Genomic DNA, 25,378 nt, shown 5'->3' with positions numbered 1-25,378 from the left:
ATAGATTGATCTTAGAGCAGACATCCAAATTAGAAAGCCAGTGGGCCAGGCTTGAAAAAAACACCTATCAAATTAGTCAAGAGAAATTAGCTTTGGGCAAATCAGATCTGAAATTTTAAAAATCTTGATCTGTGATGTCCTGCTACATTTCTATGAGCTGAATGGTTTCAGGAACTGGAAGTAAGCCGAAGGTGCTGATAGTATGTTGAATCAGATTATTTGTTAAAAAAGCCATGGGGTGGGGGAGAAAGGGGTCCTAATATGAGGTGACAGAAGATTTGACTTTGGGTGGTGGGCACATGGTCCTATATACAGATTTTGTAATTTAGTAATCCATACATGAAACCTGTATGTGCATGTTGACTAACGTCACTCCAATATCTTACCTAATAATAGACAAACATGTAAATTGACCGTACCTCTGCTACGCCCACAGCCAATCAGAGTGGGTATGCAAATTAACCCAACAAAGATGACGGTTAATTTGCATACACAGGCGCCGAGCGGGATGCTTACATCATCGACATGGCGATGACGAAGGCATTTTCGCCCCATCTCCGGCCTCTGGGCAGTGTGGGAAGGCGGGGCCGGAGTGGAAAGGTGGTGCCGGCAGCCAGGGAAAGGAAGGCCCATTCTAGCATGAATCTTCAGGGCTTCTAGTAATTTAATTTTAAAAAGTGGCAATGTGGTATAAAGAAAATGAGTACAATGGTCCCCCCTTATCTGTGGGACATACTAGTATATTTCAAAGCCCCCAGTGGATGTCCGAAACCATAGACAGTACTGAACCCTATATATATTATGTTCTTTCCTATACATACATATCTATGATGAAGTGTAATTTATAAAGCAGACACACCAAGATTAACAACAACTAATAACAAAATAGAACAATTGTAAAAAATTAAAATAAAAAAAGCCACAGGGTGAGGAGGGAATAGAAATAGGCAAGTAAAAATGACTTAAGATCAGATCCTAAGACCAAAGAATTGCCCATATAAGCAGTGATTTGTATTGGCGTCTCCCAAGTTTCTATGGCCAATATCAATTGGAAAATGCCCTTGTGTTGTTAGACTTCTTCCAGTCGCACAGGGCCAGTATTTTCAAGATCTTTCTCTCCCTGGTTCCTGAAACCCTGTGATTTGTATTACCTACAAACACAGCTCTTTATCCTGACCAATAGTATATTTTAAAAGATCCTTTGTGTTTCTCCTACTCGATAACATGAAAGATTGTAACACGAATGATGGTGAACACAGAAATAATTTCATCGTCCTTCCAAGAGTAAGGTCTCACTCACTGGCTGTCAACCTGGGGTGATTCTGTTCCCCAGGACTCATGTCCGGAGGCATCTTTGTTTGTCACAATTGAGGGGGTGGGTGCTCCTAGCCTCTTGCGGGTAGCGGCCAGGGATGCTGCTCAACACCCCACAGGGCGCAGGACTGCCCCAGCCCCCAACAAAGAATAATCTTGTCCCCAAGGTCAGTGGTACCGATGTAGAGAACCCTGGTTTAGTCAATGTGGCATCGGCCTGCAGAGACCCGTGCTGGCTGCTGCACTGTTGAACTGGTCTGAGTGGAAAGCAAGAGCAGGATGGAAATGTACAATGTTCTTGCAAGTCTATCCTCTAACCCAGCGGTCGGCAAACTCATCAGTCAACAGAACCAAATATCAACAGTACAATGATTGAAATTTCTTTGGAGAGCCACATTTTAACTTAAACTTCTTCTAACGCCACTTCTTCAACGTAGACTCGCCCAGGCCGTGGTATTTTGTGGAAGAGCCACACTCAAGGGGCCAAAGAGCCGCATGTGGCTCTGGAGCCGCAGTTTGCCGACCTAGGCTCTAACCAGAGGTTATGCCAGGTTCTCCTTCGGGCCCATCTGAACAACCCTCCCCTCGATACAATACAACCTATAGCTGGGAAGAAAGAAATAGGCTTCCATAAGAATACTTCTTTTTCATTAGTCTTCGAACCATGTTAATGGTGAAAACTAAAAAGTTTAGAATGTTCCTTCTCCTGAAAATATGATGCTAAGTCTTTTATCCATGGGCTAATTTTAAACATTTAAAAAAATGCATGCAAGCCTCTCTCTTCAAAATCCACTTTCTATTAAGATGCAAATGTGATACCTTTTTACCGGGTGGGACCAAGTTCTGATTTGCTTTGACAAGATGTGAAAGTGCCTTCTTTATGTTCTTCTCTTTCATGCTTTGCAGCACAGCGGAGGGAAGGAAAGTCTCTAATCCCCATTCTTTTCTGCAATAAAGAGCATAGCTTTAATTTCACATTCTTCTGATGAGGAGTTAGCGAAGACAAAATGGCACTCTGATGTTTGTTGGAACAAGCAAAGTCTTGGCAAGGCAGGGAAACAACTTTTAATTTACACTCAGGAAACACTATTTGATCGTTAATACACATGTTTGCATTTTCAAAGAAACACATCACTCACTCTCCAGACAGAGAGCAAAGAGACATTTGGGATCAATGGACACTGCAGAGTCTTCATCCAAGCCACCCTCCCCCCGCCAAGGCTCTTAGAGTTCACACATATCTGAGCTTGTATTTCCGAGACCAATTTCTCCCAATCCCTTTGTTTATTCTGGTTCTCACCTCTCCCTGTCTGTCCACACGCTGTCTCTCTTCTCCAAAAAGGACGGACGCAACTCCTTCATCATGCCCTAACCATTCCTCCCTCCCTATCTCCCTCGTTCATGGCTGTTTCCCTGGAGACACGGCCAGTTCGTGTCTACCGAACTCCTTCCATCAATGTCTCTGACTTGGGGTGGAGGAGAAGAGGAATAATGCTGGTGTGGTGTTAGGGCGGGGTTCATGACCCTTAAGTTAGTCTGGTATGATGGGAAAGTACACACATCTCATAGGTATGGATAGATTAGAAAACAGACAGACAAATTGGATTGGGTGATTAGTTTTTTACCAAGAAGCCATTTCCCTATGACTACAATCCTATTCTAAGGTTGATATTTTGAATTTTAGGGACTGTGTCCTGGTTGATCATGTGCCCAACCAGTGTCTTCTAAATGATGTGAAGAACCTGAGAAAGTGCTGGCTATTTCTCCTGCTCTGTTCTTCTTCACCTGCTCAGATGGTGTTTTTCACAATCACCATTTCCTTCCTCCTCCTCCTCAGCTTGTACTTGTTATCTTTTAAAAATATCTATAATAATAAAAGCGTAATATGCTAATTAGACTGGATGGCCTTCCAGACGAAGCCAGGGCTGCTAGGGAAGCCCGGGTCCCGGGTGCCAGAGGGAAGCCCGTGCCAGCAGCTGGGGGAAGGAAGGCCTACTCTTGCATGGATTTTGTGCATCGGGCCTCTAGTGTGTGTGTGTGTGTGTGTGTGTGTGTGTGTGTGTGGGTGTGTATAAGATTTCAGAGAGGAAGGGAGAGATAGAAACATCAATGATGATAGAGAGTCATTGATTGGCTGCTTTCTGCAGACTCCACAGTGGGGATTGAGCCCGTAACCTGGGTATGTGGCCTGACCGGGAATCGAACCCTGACCTCCTAGTTCATAGGTTGACACTCAACCACTGAGCCACGCCAGCTGGGCTGTACTTATTATCTTTACCCATCATTTGGCAGTCCTTAGGGGCTACCTTCTAATTCTACTTGTATTATTATTTTAAGTCATTACTTTTCATATCTTTATGTCTTGTCTTTATGATCAGATCACAGGTTGATGGATGATTACGATTATAATTTATACTTTCTACAGTTCTAGTGTGAATCCCATGTAAAATGCTCAATGAACATTTGCTGGATGTATGAATAATGAGAACATTATCTCGTAGATGCTACAAGATTCTTAGTCAAGTTAGTTATCTCTGGAAAATTTTTTTTAAAATATATTTTATTGATTTTTTTACAGAGAGGAAGAGAGAGGGATAGAGAGCCAGAAACATCGATGAGAGAGAAACATCGATCAGCTGCCTCCTGCACACCCCCCACTGGGGATGTGCCCGCAACCAAGTTACATGCCTTGACCGGAATCGAACCCGGGACCCTTGAGTCCGCAGGCCGATGCTCTATCCACTGAGCCAAACCGGTTTCGGCTATCTCTGGAAATTTTTGATGACCATGTTCAACCTGGGGAAATGGGGGTCCAGAGTATGGACAGAAATACATTTCAGTTGTCTGAAACTCATCTCAATTGGTGTAGGCCACCTTTTCAACGGGGAGCCATTTTCATCCACACCCAACAACTTCAGAAAGGGGAGTGGATGAGGGTCTGAATGTGTCCATCTGAATGCGAGACCCCTTTTGGAGCAACTGTCTCAGGCTCCAGTTATAGCACATTTGGTAAGAGAGAAAGCATCTGTGAAAAGGAGTGGCCAGGACTGAAAGACCCGAGGTTCTCACACTACACGCAACGATTTCTCCGTGGGTGCTGAAGGAGAACTGAGTTGTAAGGACAGTGGCGTTGCAGTCAGTAAAAGAAGGCTGTCTTTCTACTCCCCCCCTTTTTTAATGTATATTTATTGATTTCAGAGAGGAAGGGAGAGGGAGGAAGAGATAGAAACATCAATGATGAGAGAGAATCATTGACTGGCTGCCTCCTGCACGCCCCACACTGGGGATGGAGCCCGCAACACGGGCATGTGCCCTGATCAGGAATCAACCTGTGACCTCCTGGTTCATAGGTCGACACTCAACCACCGGGCCACGCCGGCTGGCTGTCTTCCTACCCTTCTTTAGAGGATCTAGAGCAGGAGAAATAGCCACACCTTCTCAAGTTCCTCCCCTAATTTAGAAGACACTGGTTGGGCACATGATCAGCCAGGATAGAGTCCCTAAAACGCAACACAAGCTCACAGGCCTGTGGAGAAGAAGCCACAGTGCCCCCTGGAGGTCACCCTGGGGGCCTGGGATTCAGAATGGCTTTTAGACAGCCCCTGGGACGGCAAGGTGGGACTGCAATGAGCCTGTACATCTGTTGGAGGAAGAGATGGAGGGGACATTAAGGCTTTTCATGTCAGATGGAGACGTAGCTTCAGCCCTGCCATGAACTTTGAAATATGTGTGTTCCTTTGTCTTAGCACCAGAGCTGCCAGGATTAAGAAGGTCTGGCTGCTTTAGGGTATGAATCACTCGCCAACGGGGAGTGTGCAAGCATGTCAAACTCGCGGCCGGTGGGCCGCATGCCTTGTTTATTTGCACGTCAAACATATGGCCCGCCAGCCGCGAGTTTGACATGCTTGGACTGTACAGACGAGGTGACGGAGGGTTCTCTTTTCAAGGACAAACTCATCAATGGAAGGCGACACAAACTGCCTTTTCTAAGGAGAGGGGCTCTTCTCTGGTCCAGGTACACTGGTGCTCTAAGTGGGTACCAAGCAAGACAGGCATGCAAGTCTCCCAAACACGGATTCATGAAGCAACGCGTGATCCTGTAGCATCCTTCCCCGCGCGGTCACAGTCCTTTACGGCGAACACCACCCTTCCCGGCTGAGACTTAGAACATTGCTCTTTGTGCTGCATGCTGACCATCTAAAATAACCTCGGGTTGTGCAGTTCGCTCTCTAAACACAGGTGCTTCGAATGGTCACACAAACTATAGTGCAATGTGGACTCTTACTGCCTGGGTTCGAATCCCACCCTCTCTAGCCTGTGGGACTGGGGCAAAATTACTTCACCCTTTTGTGCCTCGGTTTGCTCCTCTATAAAATGGAGCGAAGCCCTGACGGGTTTGGCTCAGTGGATAGAGTGTCGGCCTGCGGACTCAAGGGTCCCAGGTTCGATTCTGGTCAAGGGCATGTACCTTGGTTGCAGGCACATCACCAGTGGGGAGTGTGCGGGAGGCAGCTGATCAGCTGATTGATGTTTCTCTCTCATCTATGTTTCTAACTCTCTATCCCTCTCCCTTCCTCTCTGTAAAAATATAATAAAATATATTAAAAAATAAAAATAAATAAAATGGATTGAAAATGCTTCTTATCTCACAGCGATGTTGTGAGAAGGAAGCAGCTTAGCATCTGAAAAGCGATGAGACCAAAGCTTGCCTTGGATCCAAGTCCATGTAGGAGTTTAAAAACGTGTTTCATTTTCAATATGACCCTCATTTTAGCCACAACTCTCCAAATGTGGATGACGTAAGAAATGGATCTCTTCCGCCCAAGATGAACATGCCAGGCGTATATTTTTCCCATGTCTAACCAATGGTTTGCCACAACCAAGATCAGTTTTGCAAATAGACATAGATCAAAAATGCACTTGGCCGTTAAGGGGGGCAGCGACTTCGTCTCCCCAATGACTCCCAGGAAACACTTACTCGATGTATTTGAGAGAGATTTTCTGCGTTTGCTTGGTGGTCACGGTTGCGATGTACATTTGCAAGGCCGCCAGCCGCAGGGCTATGTCGTATTTCAGCTCCGGCCCAAATCGCTCCTGGACCACATCGTTACAACTCTGCGGAGAGACCAGCAGGGGGCGCAGCTCGTCAAAGAATGGGCCCAGGCACGGCCTCCTTGGAACAGGTGACCGCATCCCCCCCTCACTTCAGAGGCAAGGAGGCTAAATGTGGAAACATCCCCCCCACCCCGCCCCGCGCTGCTTGCAACGAGTCAATATTGAATCGCGCTCACAAACAGACAGACCACGCAAAATATTTACCAGCCATCGACGAGCGAGCTGCTATTTCAATATTTAGCTTTTTGTAAAAAGAATTAGGGATGAAGGTATGGAATTTCCAAACACAGGTGCTGCAATTGAACACACGAAGCCTGGCCGGCACGGTGGTGTCTGGAGTTAGGCTGCTGGGCTTGGGATCTGGGCTTCCAATCCCATCCCTGCGCCTCACCGGGGCATGGCACTGGGAGAGGGCCTGGTTCTGTGCCTCAGTTTCCCTTCTGTAAACTGGGATGGATCCTGCTCCCCATTCACAGGGTTGTTGTGAGGGTGACATTAGTCAGCATGGAAAGCCCTGACAACTTTCCCTGGTCAAGTGAAAGAGCTCACACGTGCTAGCAGCTGTCACCATCACCTTCCTCTTCGTCATCATTTATTTATTACTTTAAACCAGGGGTCCTCAAACTGTTTAAACAGGGGGCCAGGTCACTGTCCCTCAGACCGTTGGAGGGCCGGACTATAGTTTAAAAAAAAACCTATGAACAAATTCCTATGCACACTGCACATATCTTATTTTGAAGTAAAAAAACAAAACGGCAAAAACACCCGCATGTGACCCGCGGGCCGTAGTTTGAGGATGCCTGCTTTAAACAATAAAAAATTTATTTTTATTTTTTTTAATTTTTAATTTTTTTTTACATATGTGTCCTTATTCCCCCATCCCCCCCACCCCCCACTAATGCCCCACCCCCCTGTTGTCTGTGCCCATTGATTAGGCTCATATGCAGGCACACAAGTCCCTTGGTTGAGCTCTCCCCCTTACTCCCACCCACCCCCACCTTCCCTGAGGTTTGAGAGAAAGATAAACATCACATGATCTCACTCATTTGTGGAATATAATGAACGACATAAACTGATGAACAAGAACAGATTCGTCACCATCTAGAGCAGCTTCGGGGAGGCGGCACAAGCCAGGCGATGAGGGGCGGAGTCCCGGCTTGGCCCAGGCCCACCTGTGAGTGTAACTTGGACCCGTTTCCTTTCCCCTGCAGCCTCAGTGTGCTCATGATGGGATGCAAAGTGTGTGCTTTATCTCAGCGCACCGTGCATTCGGGCAAGGGGCATAGTAAACCTTCAGGTCAGCCCTAGCCGCTTTGGCTCCATAGATGGGGCGTCAGCCCACAGACTGCAGGCCCCCGGCTTTGATTCCGGTCAAGGGCACGTATGTTGATTGCAGGCTGCCTCCCCGGCCCTGGCCAGGGTGTGCAGAAGGCAACCAGACCGATCAATGTGTCTCTCTCACATCGATGTTTCTCTCTCTCTGTGTCTCTCCCCCTCCCTTCCACTCTGTCTAAAAATCAATGGAAAAATATCCTCGGGTGAGGATTAACCACCACAACAATCCTCAGTTCACGCCAGTGGCGACCTGAGGATTCGAATCCCACCCTCTCTAGCCTGTGCGACTGGGGCAAAATTACTTCACCCTTCTATGCCTCGGTTTGCTCCTCTATAAAATGGAGCGAAAACCCTGCATGGACACTGACAGTCATTCCACAGCTCTCGACCTCAGTTTGCTCATCTGTAAAATGGAGCCATGTAGCTCACAGGGATTGTGGGAGCATCACATTGAAGGGTGGCTGAGCGTGCGTTGTAAAGTGCAACATCCTACATCAGGGGAATGTCCGGCCCTCGGGCCGCAGAAGGCCTGCGGAATCATGTGGTTTGGCCTTGCCAAGGCGTTGGGGGCGAGTTCATTCAATGCCTGACCAAACAGAGCGGGCTCATTTTAAAGATGATGGTTTTGTAGGGCCCGAGAATGATGTTACAAATATCCAAGACCGGTGTAGGGCGGCATCCTCCTCCCTCATCAGGAGCGAAGGCCCAAGCCGCATGACCCTGGGAAGTGGCAAGCACACGCCCATGGGAAGTGGGAAGTGCAGCTTCGCCTAACCCTGTGGTCGGCAAACTGCGGCTCGAGAGCCACATGCGGCTCTTTGACCCCTTGAGTGTGGCTTTTCCACAAAATACCACGGCCTGGGCGAGTCTATTTTAAAGAAGTGGCGTTAGAAGAAGTTTAAAAAATGTGGCTCTCAAAAGAAATTTCAATCGTTGTACTGTTGATATTTGGCTCTGTTGACTGATGAGTTTGCTGACCACTGGCCTCACCTCATTCTGCACGTGTGTTTCCTTACTTTCATTCTGGGAAACCAGGCCTGGTTGCCCCCAACTGCCCTCCCCTGCTGGCCCGGTCACCCCTCCCTTCCACTCTGTCTAAAAATCTTATATGAAAAATGGGCTAAAACAGCCAAGTCTAGTCCATTTGCTGCTATACTTGTAAGGATGTTTCAGAAATGTCACGTGCTTTATAAAGGGGAGCCCTCACTCTTGCTTCTAAGAGTTGTGACTGGAACTGTCTTTCCCATCCCTGTTACACTGTGTGTGTCTCCTGTATTTGAAAGGGAATTCTAGGTGAATTTCTTATCCAGGTGATTAGCCACTTCATTACATTATACACTGAGTGGCCAGATTATTATGATCTCTGAACGCATCATAATCTGGCCACTCAGTGTATATCCTATATAATAAAAGGTCAACCACCTGGTGCATGAATTCGTGCATGGGTGGGGTCATGGGCGGTTGGCCAGCCTGCCTGCTGGTCAAACTCCTGGTGGAGGGGACAACTTGCATATTAGCCTTTTATTATATAGGGTATATACTGAGTGGCCAGATTATTATGCGTCCAGAGATCATAATAATCTGGCCACTCAGTGTGTGTGTGTGAGTGTGTGTGTGTGTGTGTGTGTGTGTGTGTGTGTTAGAGGCCCGGTGCATGAATTCGTGCATGGGTGGGGTCCGGCCAGCCTGGCCAGGGGGAGGGGACATGGGCGGTTGGCCGGCCTGCCTGCTGGTCGAACTCCTGGTCGAGGGGACAATTTGCATATTAGCCTTTTATTATATAGGATATACACTGAGTGGCCAGATGATTATGCGTTCAGAGATCATCATACTCTGGCCACTCAGTGTATATTGCTTCTGCTTACTCTTTTGTTTTCTAGACTAATTTTATTGCATCTTTTTAGCACCTTCAAATCAACATGGGCCCACAGCACCATCTGCGGAGCCACTGGCTGCTGTGAGGCGGGAGCTATTTTAGACACACTGCACATGGTGCGGTGCAAGGCATGTGGAAGCAGAGGGTCTGAGTCCAAGAAATTCTCATTTCCTGCTCTCAGTGGAGGAGAGAAAAGGGGGTGATGGAAGCTTCGTTTCAGTCTCTATCACCTGCCCCACATGGCTGCCCACCTCCCCCACGGGCTGCCCGTTGAAGGGGTCGCTAATCCACCACCCGTGCCACACCCAAGTTGGGAAGGTCTATTCCGGGGACAAGACCCCTGGACAGGTTCCTTGTTCTCAGGACAATCCCAGGCTATAAAAGATGGGTCTTTGGTTCATCCTCACCCGAGGATATTTTTTTACCATTGATTTTTAGGGAGAGTGGAAAGGTGGGGGAGAGACACACACACAGAGAGAGAGGAACATCGATGTGAGAGAGACACATCGATTGGTTGCCTCCCACACATGCGCTGACCGGGGCCAGGGATCGAGCCTGCAACCAAGATACGTGCCCTTGACCGGAATCGAACCTGGGACTCTTCAGTCTGCAGGCCGACGCTCCAACCGCTGAGAAAGCCTGCTGGGGCAGATGTGTCTTTCTCCAAGAAGTGCATTCCATTTGGGCAAACACACCTTCTACAGAGCCATGCCTGGCAGTGCTCCTGGCCTACTCAAGTGGTCTCCCCGCCCCAAGACAACTGCAAACACGTTGTTTTACACACTCAAGGGGATTTTGATGTTTAAAACGAAAGCAGAGCAAAATGGCTTGAAAGCATCATCGTGTTAACAGGAGGAGTACAGAATTGGAGAGAACGGCAACCCAATGGGTCAGCGGTCACCGACTGGTGGTCCGCGGACCACTGGTGGTCCATGAGGTCAGAAAGGTTGGCGACCGTGGCAATAGATCACACTGTCTGGCCAGGTACTGACTGGCACCTATAACGATCTACACTGAGTGGCCAGATTATTATGATCTCTGAATGCATAATAACCTCGCCACTCAACATATATATATATTAGAGGCCCAGTGCATGAATTCGTGCATGGGTGGGGTCTGGCCAGGAGGAGGGGACATGGGCGGTTGGCCGGCCTGCTTGCTGGTTGAACTCCTGGTCGAGGGGACAATTTGCATATTAGCCTTTAATTATATAGGATATACACTGAGTGGCCAGATTATTATGCGTTCAGAGAGAGATCTTCATAATCTGGCCACTCAGTGTATATGCAACTAACAAGCTAAAAAACACAGCTCCAAGTCTGGGCTGCCGAGCAAAGCGCCGATTGGTTCTCAGCAGGAATGTGGGGGAAGACGCAGTAACAGACCTGCTGTCAATCAGGCTGCTTCATACGGTTACATGTGGGTTCCCTGGCCTGTTGGGGAACAAGGGCCATTGCTGAGAGGTCCAGGTGACTAAAGTCCAACATTTAAAAAACCCAAGTCGCACCGTGCCAGTGGGGCTCCGTGGTTGAGCGTCAACCTACGAACCAGGAGGTCATGGTTCGATTCCCAGTCAGGGCACACACCCAGGTTGCGGGCTCGATCCCCAGAGTGGGGCGTGCAGGAGGCAGCCGATCCATGATTCTCTCTCCTCATTGATGTTTCTCTCTCTCCCTCCCTCCCTCTGTCTTCCTCTCTGAAATCAATACAAATATATTTTTTAAAAATTAAAAAATAACAGCAACCCAAATCGTGACAGTTTCACTGTTCTGGGTCACAACCGATGTAAAGTCCACTCACATTTCTTTACTTGATAAATAGGGCTTACTGACCCTTATCCTGGGGACTCGGGGTATCTCCCTGAGCATCAGTCCTCCTGCTGAGCTGTGAGGACCACTCTTTCTTCCAAAGACCACTGAAGTGGGACGTGGGGCGCGGGGGGGGGGGGGTGTTGAACCAGTTCCTTTATCCACAGCATTCGCATGCAACATGCCAACCGTGCTCACATACCTGAACGTAGAGATACTCAAAAGCAACCGGATCTCTCCGTAACAGGTCAATGGGGTCCTTCGGCACGAAGCTGATCCGGAAAAGACACCTCATCTTGTGGGAGCTGGGCCGCTGTGTCACCTGGAAGAGTAGACCCGCCACAGGGAGGCTCAGCGGGGACTGCGAAGCGGCCGAGGGACCCAGAAGCAGGGGCCACTTTCTTTGGACTTCGAGGGAAGGGGCAGCCAAGTTCTTTTAGCGTCTGTCACAGGCACTCACTCCCCGGGAATGTATGGGGCCTGGGACGTAGGTCCGGTGCCCCCCAAGGAGACCCTGAGAGGAGGGACTTGCTAAGGAACTGGCCTCAGGAGCGGCCAGCAAGGAGGCAGGGAGGCAGGGCAGGCCGGGAGGATGGGGAGCCAGCCCATGGTCCCCAGGGGGCGCTCAGCCACGGCCTGGCCCTTGGGGGCCTCTGGGGGGTCGCTGCCAGCAGGGGGCCCGGCACCTGAGCCAAAGAAGCACAGACTAGTCCCTGGCTTGGGGGTGCGCCAGGGGGGTGTGAATTTCAGGTTGGACAGAATGCGCCGCCAGGAGTCTGTGAGCGCGGCCCCTCCCCTCAAGGTAAGATGCTCGGCGTTGTCATGGCAACCAAAGCCAGGGTGGGGGCAGGAAGACAGAGTTTGGGCCCCTGCACTGAACCTGGAGTCCAGTTTCCAAACTCCTGGCAACTTCTGGGGCTGTGACTTCACTCAGATCGCTCCCCGGGGCTTGGAACGCAACACAGGCCCGTCAGGGTCAGGGACGCGGCTCATGGGGATGCGCTGTCCTTTCGGCCAGCCCGGGACGTGCAACTGCCACGTGCTGTTCCGGAACCCCTCTGGTCACAAGGGGAATCAGTGGGGGAGTAGCAGGTGCTTAGCACACAGGCGAATGAACTAAAAAGACACTGGCCCTAACCGGTTTGGCTCAGTGGATAGAGCGTCGGCCTGTGGACGGAAGGGTCCCGGGTTCGATCCCGGTCAAGGGCATGTACCTTGGATGTGGGGACATCCCCAGTGGGGGATGTGCAGGAGGCAGCTGATGGATGTTTCTCTCTCATCGATGTTTCTAACTGTCTATCCCTCTCCCTGCCTCTCTGTTAACAACTCAATAAAATATATTTAAAATTAAAAAAAAAGAAAGAAAGAAAAGACACTGGACTCGAAAAAAGAGGGGAAAAGCCCTTCAATTTCCCCGCAAGAGGCCAGCACGGCGAACCTAAGGCCGCAGCCCTGCCGGAGCTCTATGCGCTTGTATGTACTTTCCATGCATGCGCATGCAGTTTCATGGCCACGTGACAACTTTCATGCAGGGGACAAAGCTGGAGAAGCAAACATGTTTGTGAACTGCCATGTAGAAATTCAAAAGGAATACAGCAGCAGCTTTATTGAGCCTCATGGCACGTGTGTGCACATATGTGTGTGTGTATGTATGTGTGTGTGTGTGTGTGTGTGTGTGTTTAGATGCGTACAGTGTACACGTTGAGTAGAATTTTAATGGGAAAACACACGCTCCTTTGAACGGGGACTGGGCACCGTGGCAGGTGGTGACAGGGACCCAGCTCCATGGCTGCGGGCAGGAGGGAAAGCGGCGTGGCCCCGGGTCCGAGGGCCGGAGGGCCATGGGCTGTCGTCCCTGCCCGGCGGTAAAGGAAGGCAGAAATGACAGAAGGAACCCAAGAGCCTCAAGTTCCCTCTTCCAGGAACCCTCCTCCATGGGAGCATTGCTTGAAACCCCTCATCCACCCCACGGAGGCCGCTGAGCGGAATCACAGAGCAGCCAGCAGCCTGCTCGCCTCCCCAGAGAACAGATGGGGTGGCATTTTGGCCACCAGGAACTGGGGCGCGTCTCTGCATCACATATTTACAGTGGGCAGGCCTGGGGCGGGGATTGGAGGCTTCCGCAAATAGCCTGAAGTAGACACCCGGAGCCTAAAGCCACGCACACGGCCTGGCCTTGACTTAAAGGGCCCCAGAGGCCATGGCCTTGAATAGCCCTAGGAGAGCAGTGGTGAGAGCAGGCGGCCAAGTCGTTCAAATGACAGAGAGGGGAATCGGACAGAGCCACCTTCTCAGCGTGGCCGCCCAGGCTGTGAGTGACACATCTGTTTCGCAGGTGACCTGACAGGCTGTGGACACTGACAGAAAGGGAGACAGCACCTGGAGGCATAAAGCCCATTACTAACGCCCGCCTCCCTCAGGGCGGCCCCAGCATGCGGGGAGCACAGTGAGAGCATCTGCGGGCGGGAGGGATGCTGGGGCGGGAGGGATGGGAGGGATGCTGGGGTGGGAGGGAGAGTAGGATGAGAGGGGTACTGGGATGGCAGGGATGCTGGGGTGGGAGGGAGAGTAGGATGAGAGGGGTACTGGGATGGCAGGGATGCTGGGGAGGGAGGGAGAGTAGGATGGGAGGGATACTGGGGAGGGAGGGATGCTGGGGAGGGAGGGATAGTAGGATGGGAGGGATACTGGGATGGGAGGGATGCTGGGGAGGGAGGGAGAGTAGGATGGGAGGGGTACTGGGATGGGAGGAATACTGGGGTGGGAGGGATAGTAGGATGGGAGGGGTACTGGGGTGGGAGGGATGCTGGGGTGGGAGGGAGAGTAGGATGAGAGGGGTACTGGGATGGCAGGGATGCTGGGGAGGGAGGGATAGTAGGATGGGAGGGATACTGGGATGGGAGGGATGCTGGGGAGGGAGGGAGAGTAGGATGAGAGGGGTACTGGGATGGGAGGGATGCTGGGGAGGGAGGGATGCTGGGGAGGGAGGGAGAGTAGGATGGGAGGGGTACTGGGATGGCAGGGATACTGGGGTGGGAGGGATAGTAGGATGGGAGGGATACTGGGGTGGGAGGGATGCTGGGGAGGGAGGGATGCTGGGGAGGGAGGGATGCTGGGGAGGGAGGGAGAGTAGGATGGGAGGGGTACTGGGATGGCAGGGATGCTGGGGAGGGAGGGATGCTGGGGAGGGAGGAATAGTAGGATGGGAGGGATGCTGGGATGGGAGGGATGCCTGGGGCAGGAGGGATGCTGGGGTGGGAGGGATGCTGGGGCAGATGGGGGTGCCGGGGCGGGGATGGTGCTAGGGCAGGGGGGGGTGCCGGGGCGGGGGGCGGTGCCGGGGGGGGGGAGGGATGCGGGGCGGGCGGCAGTGCCCTCGGGGGGAGCTCACGCACCTGGGTGAGGGTCTCCTGCTCGTGCAGCAGCAGCAGCTTGCTGCCAGCGCCCTCCGTCCTCTGCTCCAGCATGAGGGAGAAGTGCTCGATGCCTTTGATGGACAGCTTCTCCTGAAGGGTCAAGATGACATCCTGACAGAGGAAACGTTGACAAGATGCAATCAAAACCCAGGCAGCGGCCGGCCGGCGTGGCTCAGTGATTGAGCATCGACCTAGGAACCAGGAGGTCAGGGTTCGATTCCCGGTCAGGGCGCATGCTCGGGTTGCAGGCTCCATCCCCAGTGCGGGGCGTGCGGGAGGCAGCAGATCCATGATTCTCTCTCCTCATTGATATTTCTCTCTCTCTCTCTCCCTTTCTCCCTGAAATTAATAAAATAAACATTTTTTTTTAAATCCCAAAGAGGGGTTGTATTCAAAGGCGGCAACTTCTGGAGACATTTTTGTTGTCACAGTGGGATTGGGGATGCTAGGCGTGGGGGGACGCTTCTAAGCGTCTTGCAATGGACAAGCCACGCCCACAACTAAGAATTACTCGGATGTGGTCCAAAGTATCAACTCGCCAAGATACAGCAAGGTTTTGATTCTTCTCTGCGGACTTTTTATTTTTATTATTATTACTTTTAAAACATATTTTATTGATTTTTTACAGAGAGGAAGGGAGAGGGATAGAGAGTTAGAAACATCGATGAGAGAGAAACATCCATCAGCTGCCTCCTGCACACCCCCCACTGGGGATGTGCCCGCAACCAAGGTACATGCCCTTGACCGGAATCAAACCTGGGACCCTTTAGTCCGCAGGCCGACGCTCTGTCCACTGAGCCAAACCGGTTAGGGCTTCTCTGTAGACTTTTTAAAATGTCTTCAGGCCCCTGGAAACAAAGATCCCCACACCCACCCACCACCAAAAAACAATCATTCCATGGAACTACCTGGACTATATTGAATTTTATGAAAAGATTTTCTCTGTCATAATTTCTCGCTCTAGGCCCCGAGAAGAGAAGACAACACCAGCCTTTGTGTAACAGCACACACTTTCTAAAAGCTCCCGCCTCACCAGGGAGGACGCCGGGAAATCAATAGCAATACATTGTTCCCATTGCGACTCTGTAGCAAGAATGCTGGCAATTTTTATGAAACACTGTCATATCCTTTCAGAACGATGCTATTTCCATTGGATGCCCACCAGCCTGTGTCTATTGTGATAATAAGGCTGGTCGGTCCCAGATAAGATAACTATAATTTCATGTGAACTTTTTGCATTGCTTCCTTCTTCTCATTGTCATTGCCGTCCACGGGGAAATCAAACTTAGTCTAGTGTGGGCGCCTCTAATAAAGAGGCCAGAGGGAATCTACAACAGGAGGCGGTCTCTTCTAAATTCCGATTTCTTTCTGGTAAAAACTGCATTCACGCCCTAGCCGGTTTGGCTCAGTGGCTAGAGCGTCGGCCTGCGGACTGAAGGGTTCTGGGTTCGATTCTGGACAAGGACACATGCCTGGGTTGTGGGCTGGATCCCCAGTAGGGGGCGTGCAGGAGGCAGCTGATCCATGATTCTCTCTCGTCATGGATGTTTCTATCTCTCTCTCTCTCCCTTCTTCTCTGAAATCAATAAAAATATATTTTAAAAATGCATTCAAGTCTTTATACGAAGATCTTCGGATGCAGGAGGGTACAATGGCCAGCAGCTGTTCTGACCAATGGGTGTCACAGAATAAGGCCACTGTGTCTGAGGGATCTGTAATGTCAGAGCTCTGTGGCTTAGGTCAGGGGTCTGCAAACTATGGCCATGCCCCTTCATTTATATAGTGTCTGTGTGATAAAAAATTCTTCTTGCCTAAAGAAAGGTTTGCCTGCCCGGCCAGTGTGGCTCAGGGGTTGGGCGTCGACCTATGAACCAGGAGGTCACGGTTTGATTCCTGGTCAGGGCTCATGCCCAGGTTTTGGGCTCGATCCCCAGTAGGGGGCGTGCAGGAGGCAGCCGATCCATGATTCTCTCTCATCATGGATGTTTCTGTCTCTCTCTCTCTCCCTCTCCCTTCCTCTCTGCAATCAATACAAGTACTTTTTTTACTCCTGGCTCTTGGGAGGGACCTGCTATAACCTTGGAGCATCGTGCCTGATAGGAGGAGCTTTGTTTACGGGGACCTGGGGCCGCACTAGATAGTGTATGCCAACAATGTGATTACGGTGGGGACCTTGGGTCATGTGGTATCAGCTCAACCTCTGGCGGGGCCAGCTACTAAGGTCGGCCACAGAGGTGGTCAGCTCTGTCGGTGCAGCCGACCGCCAGTAAAAACCGGACAGCAAGGCCCGGGTGAGCTTCCCGGCTGGCAGCACTGTGTGCACACGGTCACGTGACTGCTGGAGAAAAGGCTGTCGCACGGCTCCAATGGGACAGGACAGCTGTGGGACAGGACAGCTGGAAGTCCTCAGCCAAGCCCTGTGCCCTGGGCACACTCTCCTATTGCTGATTTCACTTCGTATCCTTTGGCGGCAAGAAATGGGAACTGGGAGTGTGACAATTTGCTGAGTCCTGTGAGTCCTTCGAGTGGATTATTGAACCTGTGAGTGGGTTCTACGACTGCTTTCATGATACAACTAGAGGCCCAGTGCACAAAATTCGTGCACTGGAGGGATGTCCCTCAGCCCAGCCTGCACCCTCTCCAATCTGGGATCCCTCTCACAATCCGGGACTGCTGACTCCTAACCATTTGCCTGCCTGCCTGCCTGATCGCCCCCAACTGCCCTTCCCTGCCAGCCTGGTCGCCCCCAACCATCCTCCTCTGCCAGCCTGGTTGCCCCAACCTCCCTCCCCTGCAGGCCTGGTCGCCCCCAACCGCCATCTCCTGCTGACCTGGTCGCCCCCAAATGCCCTTCCCTGCAGGCCTCGTTGCCCCCAACTGCCCTCCCCTGCTGGCCCGGTCACCCCTAACTGCCCTCCCCTGCCGGCCATCTTGTGGTGGCCACCTTGTGACAATGTGGGGGTGGCCATCTTGTGATGACATGAGGGCGTGAGGGCATGAGGGCCACCTAGGCTTTTATTAGTATAGATAGCAGAGCCGGGTAGTTGCAACAGAGGTCAAATGTCCCACCAAGCCTCAAATATTTACTCTTCAGGCCTTTCCAGAGAAAGCTTGCCAACTCTTAGGTGAGTTGACCAATATTTAGAGTAACATCTCACTGTCAACTGATTTGGAGTAGGAATAAAAAAAAAAAAAAAAATAAAAAGACTTCTTTAGTCATCGGCATTTAAATTTCGCAGTCTGGTATGAAGGCAGTTCATATTTCATCCGGAATGATTTAAGGCTGATTTAGATGCTTGCTCATCAATCTACTCTCATTGTCTGCTCTCTTACCTGCTCCATCGCTGCCTGTTTAAAGCAATTCCAAACAAGCTGCTTGCTGGTACCCTGATAAGAAGTGAGGGGGCCCCTCGGAAGGTCCGCGCTGACTCATTTGAAAAGCTGAGACTTGGGGGTTGACTATTCATAGACATTTTAAACACACAGCTGATATCCTCTTGCTACACTATTGCACAAGGTCATCACTAGGTACTTGTTTTTACCTCAATAAAATCTTTTTTACTGTGCATGTGCAGAAAGCCTGTTTTAGGCTGATGGGCCATTAGGGAGCAATCAATCTCTGAACACACTTTTATCCAATAAAAAAGAGAGTATGTATTTCCCCCCCACCCAGGAAGGAAACATGGGGGAGGGGGGAACCCATATGCTTTATAATAATGCCCATTATGCAAACTCACCTGTGGCTCTGAAATACAGTAGGCCCCCCCCCTCCCCGCCCCCCGCTTATCTGCAGTTTCACTTTCTGAGGTTTCAGTTATCCGAGGTCAACTGCAGCCCAAAAATAATGAATGGAAAATTCCAGAAATCAACAATTCCTAAGTTCTCCGTTCTACCCGGGAAGGGACTCCTCCATTTGTCCAGCGACTCCACGCTCTGTACACTCCCCACCTGTCAGGCACTAGCGTCCGCCTTGGGTATCAGATCGCCCCGCTGTGGTACCGCAGGCCTTGCGTTCAAGTCACCTGTTTTTCTTACTGATGGCCCCAAGGCACAGAGCACTGGGGCCGGCCATTCGGACAAGCCACAGAGAAGCCGTAAAGCGCTTCCGTTCAGCGGAGGTGAGCATGTGTAGGAAAAATCACCGTGTATAGAGAGATCATTACCATCCATGGTTTGGGGCACCCACTGGGGGTCTCTGAAGGCATTTCCCACGGATAAGGCGGATAAGGGCGGACTACCGTCATTGAATTGCTTTGTGGCTCTTCCCCTTCACCTCTTCTAAGACGCATGCCTCATTCCTGCCCTTTCTGCATCATTGCCATGAAAGCAGGTCCGGTGAGGCCAAGTGTTATCTTTATATGGCTCTCCCCCTTGTTCTCGCCGGACACCAAAGTAGCAGATACTCAATTAACCGCTAACAGCTTCATCTTTCTTGCGCTCACATTGCTGAGAGACCATGCTCACTTTGGGCAGGACTTTTCTTCTTCGTTTGTTGTTGTTGTTTTTGGTTTTTAAAAAAATATATTTTATTGATTTTTTTTACAGAGAGGAAGGGAGAGGGAGAGTTAGAAACATCGATGAGAGAGAAACATCGATCAGCTGCCTCCTGCACACCTCCCACTGGGGATGTGCCCACAACCAAGGTTCCTGCCCTTGACCGGAATCGAACCTGGGACCCTTCAGTCCACAGGCCGACGCTCTAGCCACTGAGCCAAACCGGTTAGGGCTCATCTTGGTTTGTTTTTAAGTATTCACACACTACCTTATTTGTTTTGTTTTGTTTTGAATCCTCACCTGAGGATATTTTTCCATTGATTTTTAGAGAGAGTGGAAGGAAGGGGGAGAGACAGAGAGAAACATCAACGTGAGAGAAACACATCGATTGGTTGCTTCCTGCACGAGCCCTGCCCAGGGCCTGAGCCAGGGAGGAGCCTGTAACTGAGGTAAGTAAGTGCCCTTGACCTGAATCGAACCTGGAACCCTTCAGTCCGCAGGCCGGTGCTCTATCCACTGAGCCACACCGGCCAGGACTCACACACTCCCCTATTTGGAAGCAACGAAACACTTCTCAGCGATAGGCAAGCAGTTGTCCAAGAAGGGCTGCCACACGAGACGCCCGTGCAGCTTCCGCTCGCTGCCCGAGGGGGATCCAGGCAGAGCTCAGGGTTCCCCTTACCTTTATGGAGGTGCTCGAGTCAAAGCGGAAGGACTTGGTCTGCCCGTTTTCCAGATAGACTTTCAAAACATTTGGCATAAAAAGAAGCGAATTATCCTTAACAGTTTCCTGTTTGACAACAATAGAAAAGAGGGAGGGGTGAAAGTCAGTTGGATTATAATTCTGCTCTTCGCAATAGGCACGTATGTCTACAATGCATCCGAACACAACATAAATAAAAACCCAAAACAATTGAAGTCTCTGAGATCAACCTCTGGTGATATCTAAATGCAGCTGTTCATAGAAAAATTATTTTCCAGCTACAAATAACACAGTTGATTCAAAGAACTTTTCCCATCAGAAGATCAATCAGAGGAGTTTTTAAAAATATATATATTTTTATTGATTTCAGAGAGGAAGGGAGAGGGAGAGACAGAGAGAAATATCAATGATGAGAGAGAATCATGGATCGACTGCCTCCTGCATGCTCCCTACTGGGGATCAAGCCCACAACCCAGGTATGTGCCCTGACCGGGAATCGAATCCTGACCTCCAGGTTCACAGGTCGATGCTCAACCACTGAGCCACACCGGCCGGGCTGGAGGAGTTTTTTAAAATCGAGGTGTCCCACTGGAAAATGCAATTACAGAAACGACTCCCTTGTACCTCCGCCGCAGGGTGTGGGTGAAGGCCAGGCCTGCGCAGAGCAGAAAGCGCACCGGGCTGATGGTGTGCGATGCGACGCCTGCTGGTGCCCGGCCGAGGTCATGACAGTGAACCTCAAGCCTTGATCAGCTTCAAAGCTCAAGTTATTTTGAGAAACAATTTTTACTTCATTGACAAAGATTTTCCCCAAACTCAAAGGAATGGGGTAGCGTGTTAATGGAGTAGAACACTTAGTCTACAACAAACAGATCATAGTTTGAAGAACTTGCCCGACCGGCGTGGCTCAGTGGTTGAGCGTCAAACCTATGAACCAGGAGGTCACGGTTCGAGTCCCGGTCAGGGCACAGGCCTGGGTTGCAGGCTCGATCCCCAGTAGGGGGCGTGCAGGAGGCAGCCGATCCAGGATTCTCTCTCATCATGGATGTTTCTCTCTCTCTCCCCCTCCCCCTTCCTCTCTGAAATCGATAAAAATATATTAAAAATATATTAAAAAAAAAAGAAAGCACGCTGGATGAGAAACCCCACGCCCCCTGTTGTACAGATGAGGAAACGGAAGAGGTGTCCGGAGACTTGCTAATGCCCCACCGTCAGTCCAGGAGGATTCAATCCCTCGCCATTTCGGGGACACTTCCTATTTCTTTCTCTGAAATCCTTTCCTCTCCTTTCCACTTCACCCGGGACTTCTCTGCGGCCCGGGTCACTGAGTTCATTTGCCCTCAAGTCCAAGAGGCCGGACACACAATGACGCAGAAGAGCAAGAGCAGACGGGGAGGGAAGATGGTCACGGAGGCTGAGGACCAGACACGGTACCAAATGGCCCAGCCCAGTGGTCGGCAAACTCATTAGTCAGCAGAGCCAAATATCAACAGTACAACGATTGAAATTTCTTGTGAGAGCCACATTTTTTAAACTTCAACTCTATAGGTAGGTACATTGTTATTAACTTAATTAGGGTACTCCTAAGCTGGCCTTTGCTAAAAACTCGAGGGGCCAAAGAGCCACAGTTTGCCGACCGCTGGCCCAGAGGATGGGCCCCCCAGGGCTGTGCCCGCACACCCCAGCTGCCTGGAGCGAGCCCCGTTCTATACAGGGACACAGGGACACGGCCACGGCAGCCTCAAGTCAGAGTCTCCCTGAAGATGCATAAACGGCCCAGCCGGGTGTGGCTCAGTGGTTGAGCATCGACCCAGGAACCAAGAGGTCACCGGTTCGATTCCTGGTCAGGGCACATGCCCCGGTTGCAGGCTCGATCCCCAATGTGGGGTGTGCAGGAGGCAGCCAATCAATGATTCTCTCTCATCACTGATGTTTCTATCTCTCTCTCTCCCTTCTTCTCTGAAATCAATAAAAATATTAAAAAAAAAAAGATGCATAAACGCATGGCCCATCTCCCACTCGGAAACTTGAGAAAAGATGAGGGGATGTCACATGACCTCCGATGACACAGTGATTCCTCTGTGACTACAACCTTCCAGCCTTGAGCTGGGCCGGTCTTGCTGTGAGATGGTAATGTATGCTAACTCTGCACCCAGAGGGACGGGAATCCACTGATCCGCGCAGCACAAGCCACAGTGGGAAGCGGGCAGAGGAGATGAGATGATAGATGGGCGACCAGGAGGCCAAGGCCACAGCCAAATGCTCACAGGGCAGCACCGTGGGAGCCTGATGTCGCCGCCCGCAAGTGTCACAATAGTATGCCAGAGGGGCCAGCTGAGGCCCTGGCGCCCAGCTGGGGCGGACAGAGGTCAGCAGGCTGGAGCTGGGAGATGCTTGGTCCATGCATGCCTGGCCCAGGGCGTGCAGGCTACATCTTCAAAGTCAGATCCAGGACCGCACTCAGGGGAGTGTTTCGAACCCACCACAAGGATGACATGGAGGAGATTTTACCCTTGTCCGTTTGGCAGGGGTGGGGAACCGCTTTTCCGCCCAGACCCATCGGGATATTTATAACACCATTCGCAGGCCCTACAAAATGATCAGCTGGAAAATGAGCCCGCTCTATTTGCTCAAACATTTAATAAACTCACCTGTAATGCCTTGGCAGGGCCAGGCCAAATGATTTCCCGGGCCTTGTATGGCCCGCGGGCCGGAGGTTCCCCACCCCTGATTAACAATAGCAAGAGCAACAATAAAACCTCCACAAAAGAAGCTGGCATTTCTAAGAAATTAGTGCCCAAGATGACAGCTTTCTCAAAACAAAAAACGCAATGCTGTTTTGTTGGGGTTTTTGTTTGTTTTTTTTTTTGGAGAAAATTGAAAATAAAGCATTCTATCAATGTTTGCATTATTCATTTAGAAGATCAATGATGTGCCTGAGCAATCATGATTTCTATCAAGAGCTATTAATGAAAATCCTGGTTGCATATATGAAAGTTCTCCATCATTTTAACTGTTTTCCATTTTGCTTAGTTGAAACAATAAAGACGCTTTATTTTGGATAAGGGAAAAAAATTAGTGGCTATGCAATACTTTTTTCAAGATACTCAAGGGGCTCTCATGGAGGAATGCTTAGTTGGCAGAACAGGAAGAAATAGGTGGCATTTCAAAGGGGCCCATTTTACTCAAAAAGACGCGATGCCAGTGACGGCCAATCAAATGAACTTCTTTGCAAAGAAGTGAGGTCTCTAACCCTGAAAGCATTCAAGGAAATACCAGACTCTTCCGGCTCCTGGAAATGTTAGGGGGGACCTATCAGACACAGCCGGGTGACCCTGAGATTTGACAGCCCTGTGAAACCCAGCAAGCAGTGCCAGCTCCATCTGTCCAGTGGGGTGCTGGCCTTGCTCGGTGCCTCAGTGACTCGCTCCGGGTCACCAGCAGGCGACTGTCCACTCACCGACACCTGCCCGTTGATGATAACCTCCTCGGAGAAGCGCACTTTCACGGGGTTGGACTTTAATCGGGCCTTCTTTGCAGCACTAATAAATGCTGATTTGGGAGACTGGAAAAAAGAAAACATTTTATTGGATTATTGATGACATAATACAAAACTTTTAACAGTTGTCTTCTATCGTTTTTTAAAATATACTTTTGTATTGATTTCAGAGAGAAAGGGAGGGAGAGAGAGAGAGAGAGAGAAACATGGATCGGGTGCCTCCTGCACGCCCCCCACTGAGGATGGGGCCCACAACCTGAGCATGTGCCCTTGACCAGAATCGAACCCGGGACCCTTCAGTCCCCAGGCCAAAGCTCTATCCACTAAGCCAAACAAGCCAGGGCAATAATCTCATTGTTATTCACATTAAGGGCATATGGGCATGTGAGCAGGCAAGTGTACACACACACACACACACACACACACACACACACACACACACACACGTGAGTTTCAGCCTCTTGTTGGTAACCTGGGATCCTGTGGTCTTACTGGGCGGGGTAGAGAGGAGCCTTTGACTTAGAACTGAAATTGACCTCATATTCTGCCTTTTCTTACAGGTTCCTTGTACTGTCTTTTATTGAAAGGAGGGCTAAGAGACTCAGTTCTTCCTCAGAAATCGAAAAGTGCAATGGGAAATCCCACTTAGACGGGGTTGTGACCCAGGCGACTCCTTGCTGCATGATCTTGGTAAATTTCTTTCACCTGAGAATCATCCCTGTTGCCTAATTTTAATGAAGCCTGAGGGAAGGAAATTCACATCCAGTAGGTGGATGAGAACTTAAAAAAAAAAAAAAAATATATATATATATATCTCACACACACGCATACATACACACACACACACTGAGTGGCCAGATTATTCTGATCTCTGAACGCATAATAATCTGGCCACTCAGTGTATGTATATATTAGAGGCCCGGTGCATGAATTCGTGCATGGGTGGGGTCCGGCCAGCCTGGCCAGGGGGAGAGGACATGGGCGGTTGGCCGGCCTGCCTGCTGGTCGAACTCCTGGTTGAGGGGACAATTTGCATATTAGCCTTTTATTCTATAGGCTATACACTGAGTGGCCAGATTATTATGCGTTCAGAGATCATCATAATCTGGCCACTCAGTGTACACATACATATCCATAACAATAAAAACATAACATGCTAATTAGACAGGACGTCCTTCCGGACATCCTTCTGGATGACCTTCTGGGCGAAGCCGTGGCTACAAGGGCTGAGGCAAGCGGCCGTGGCTGCGAGGGCAAAGCCCCTTGCACGAATAGCCCCTTGCACGAATTTCCTGCATCGGGCCTCTAGTATATACATACATAAATTTCAGAGAGGAATGGAGAAGGAGAAGTGATAGAAACATCCATGATGACAGAGAATCATGGATCGGCTGCCTCCCACACACCCACAATGGGAATTGAGCTTGCAACCTAGGCATGTGCCCTGACCCGAATCCAACCCAGGAACTTTCAGTCCTCAGGCCAACACTCTATCCACTGAGCCAAGCTGGCTAGGGCAGCTTTTGTGTGTTTTTGAATCCTCACCTAAGGATGCATTTTCATTGACTCTTAGGGAGAGTGGAAGAGAGAGGAAGAGACAGATAGAAACATCGATGTGAGAGAAACACATGGACTGGTTGCCTCCTGCAAATGCCCCGACCAGGGCCCGGGCCTGGGAGGAGCCTGTAACCACGGTACGTGCCCTTGACCGGAATCGAACCCGGGACCCTTTGGTCTGCAGGCTGATGCTCTATCCACTGAGAAAAACTGTCTGAGGCTGGGGCTATTTTTTTATTTTTAAAAAGAATTGCATTTTCT

General features: G+C 50.3%; 1 protein-coding gene across 1 annotated transcript in view; it reads right to left on the bottom strand.

The window, feature by feature from the left end:
• Positions 1 to 25,378, bottom strand: part of FRMPD4 (FERM and PDZ domain containing 4) — a 192,595-nt gene that overhangs the window by 15,126 nt on the left and 152,091 nt on the right. The window contains exons 5-10 of the mRNA XM_054715456.1: positions 23,522 to 23,626; positions 20,041 to 20,148; positions 14,844 to 14,975; positions 11,651 to 11,770; positions 6,293 to 6,429; positions 2,134 to 2,260 (exon numbers count right to left, since the gene is read on the bottom strand). Coding sequence (XP_054571431.1) covers positions 2,134 to 2,260; positions 6,293 to 6,429; positions 11,651 to 11,770; positions 14,844 to 14,975; positions 20,041 to 20,148; positions 23,522 to 23,626 — 729 coding nt within the window. The remainder of the gene's footprint in view (positions 1 to 2,133; positions 2,261 to 6,292; positions 6,430 to 11,650; positions 11,771 to 14,843; positions 14,976 to 20,040; positions 20,149 to 23,521; positions 23,627 to 25,378) is intronic.

Source organism: Eptesicus fuscus, chromosome 1 (genome assembly GCF_027574615.1).
Source record: "Eptesicus fuscus isolate TK198812 chromosome 1, DD_ASM_mEF_20220401, whole genome shotgun sequence".
Taxonomy (NCBI): Eukaryota; Metazoa; Chordata; class Mammalia; order Chiroptera; family Vespertilionidae; genus Eptesicus; species Eptesicus fuscus.
Note: the sequence above shows the minus strand (reverse complement) of the source record. Positions and strands in the feature narration are given on the sequence as shown.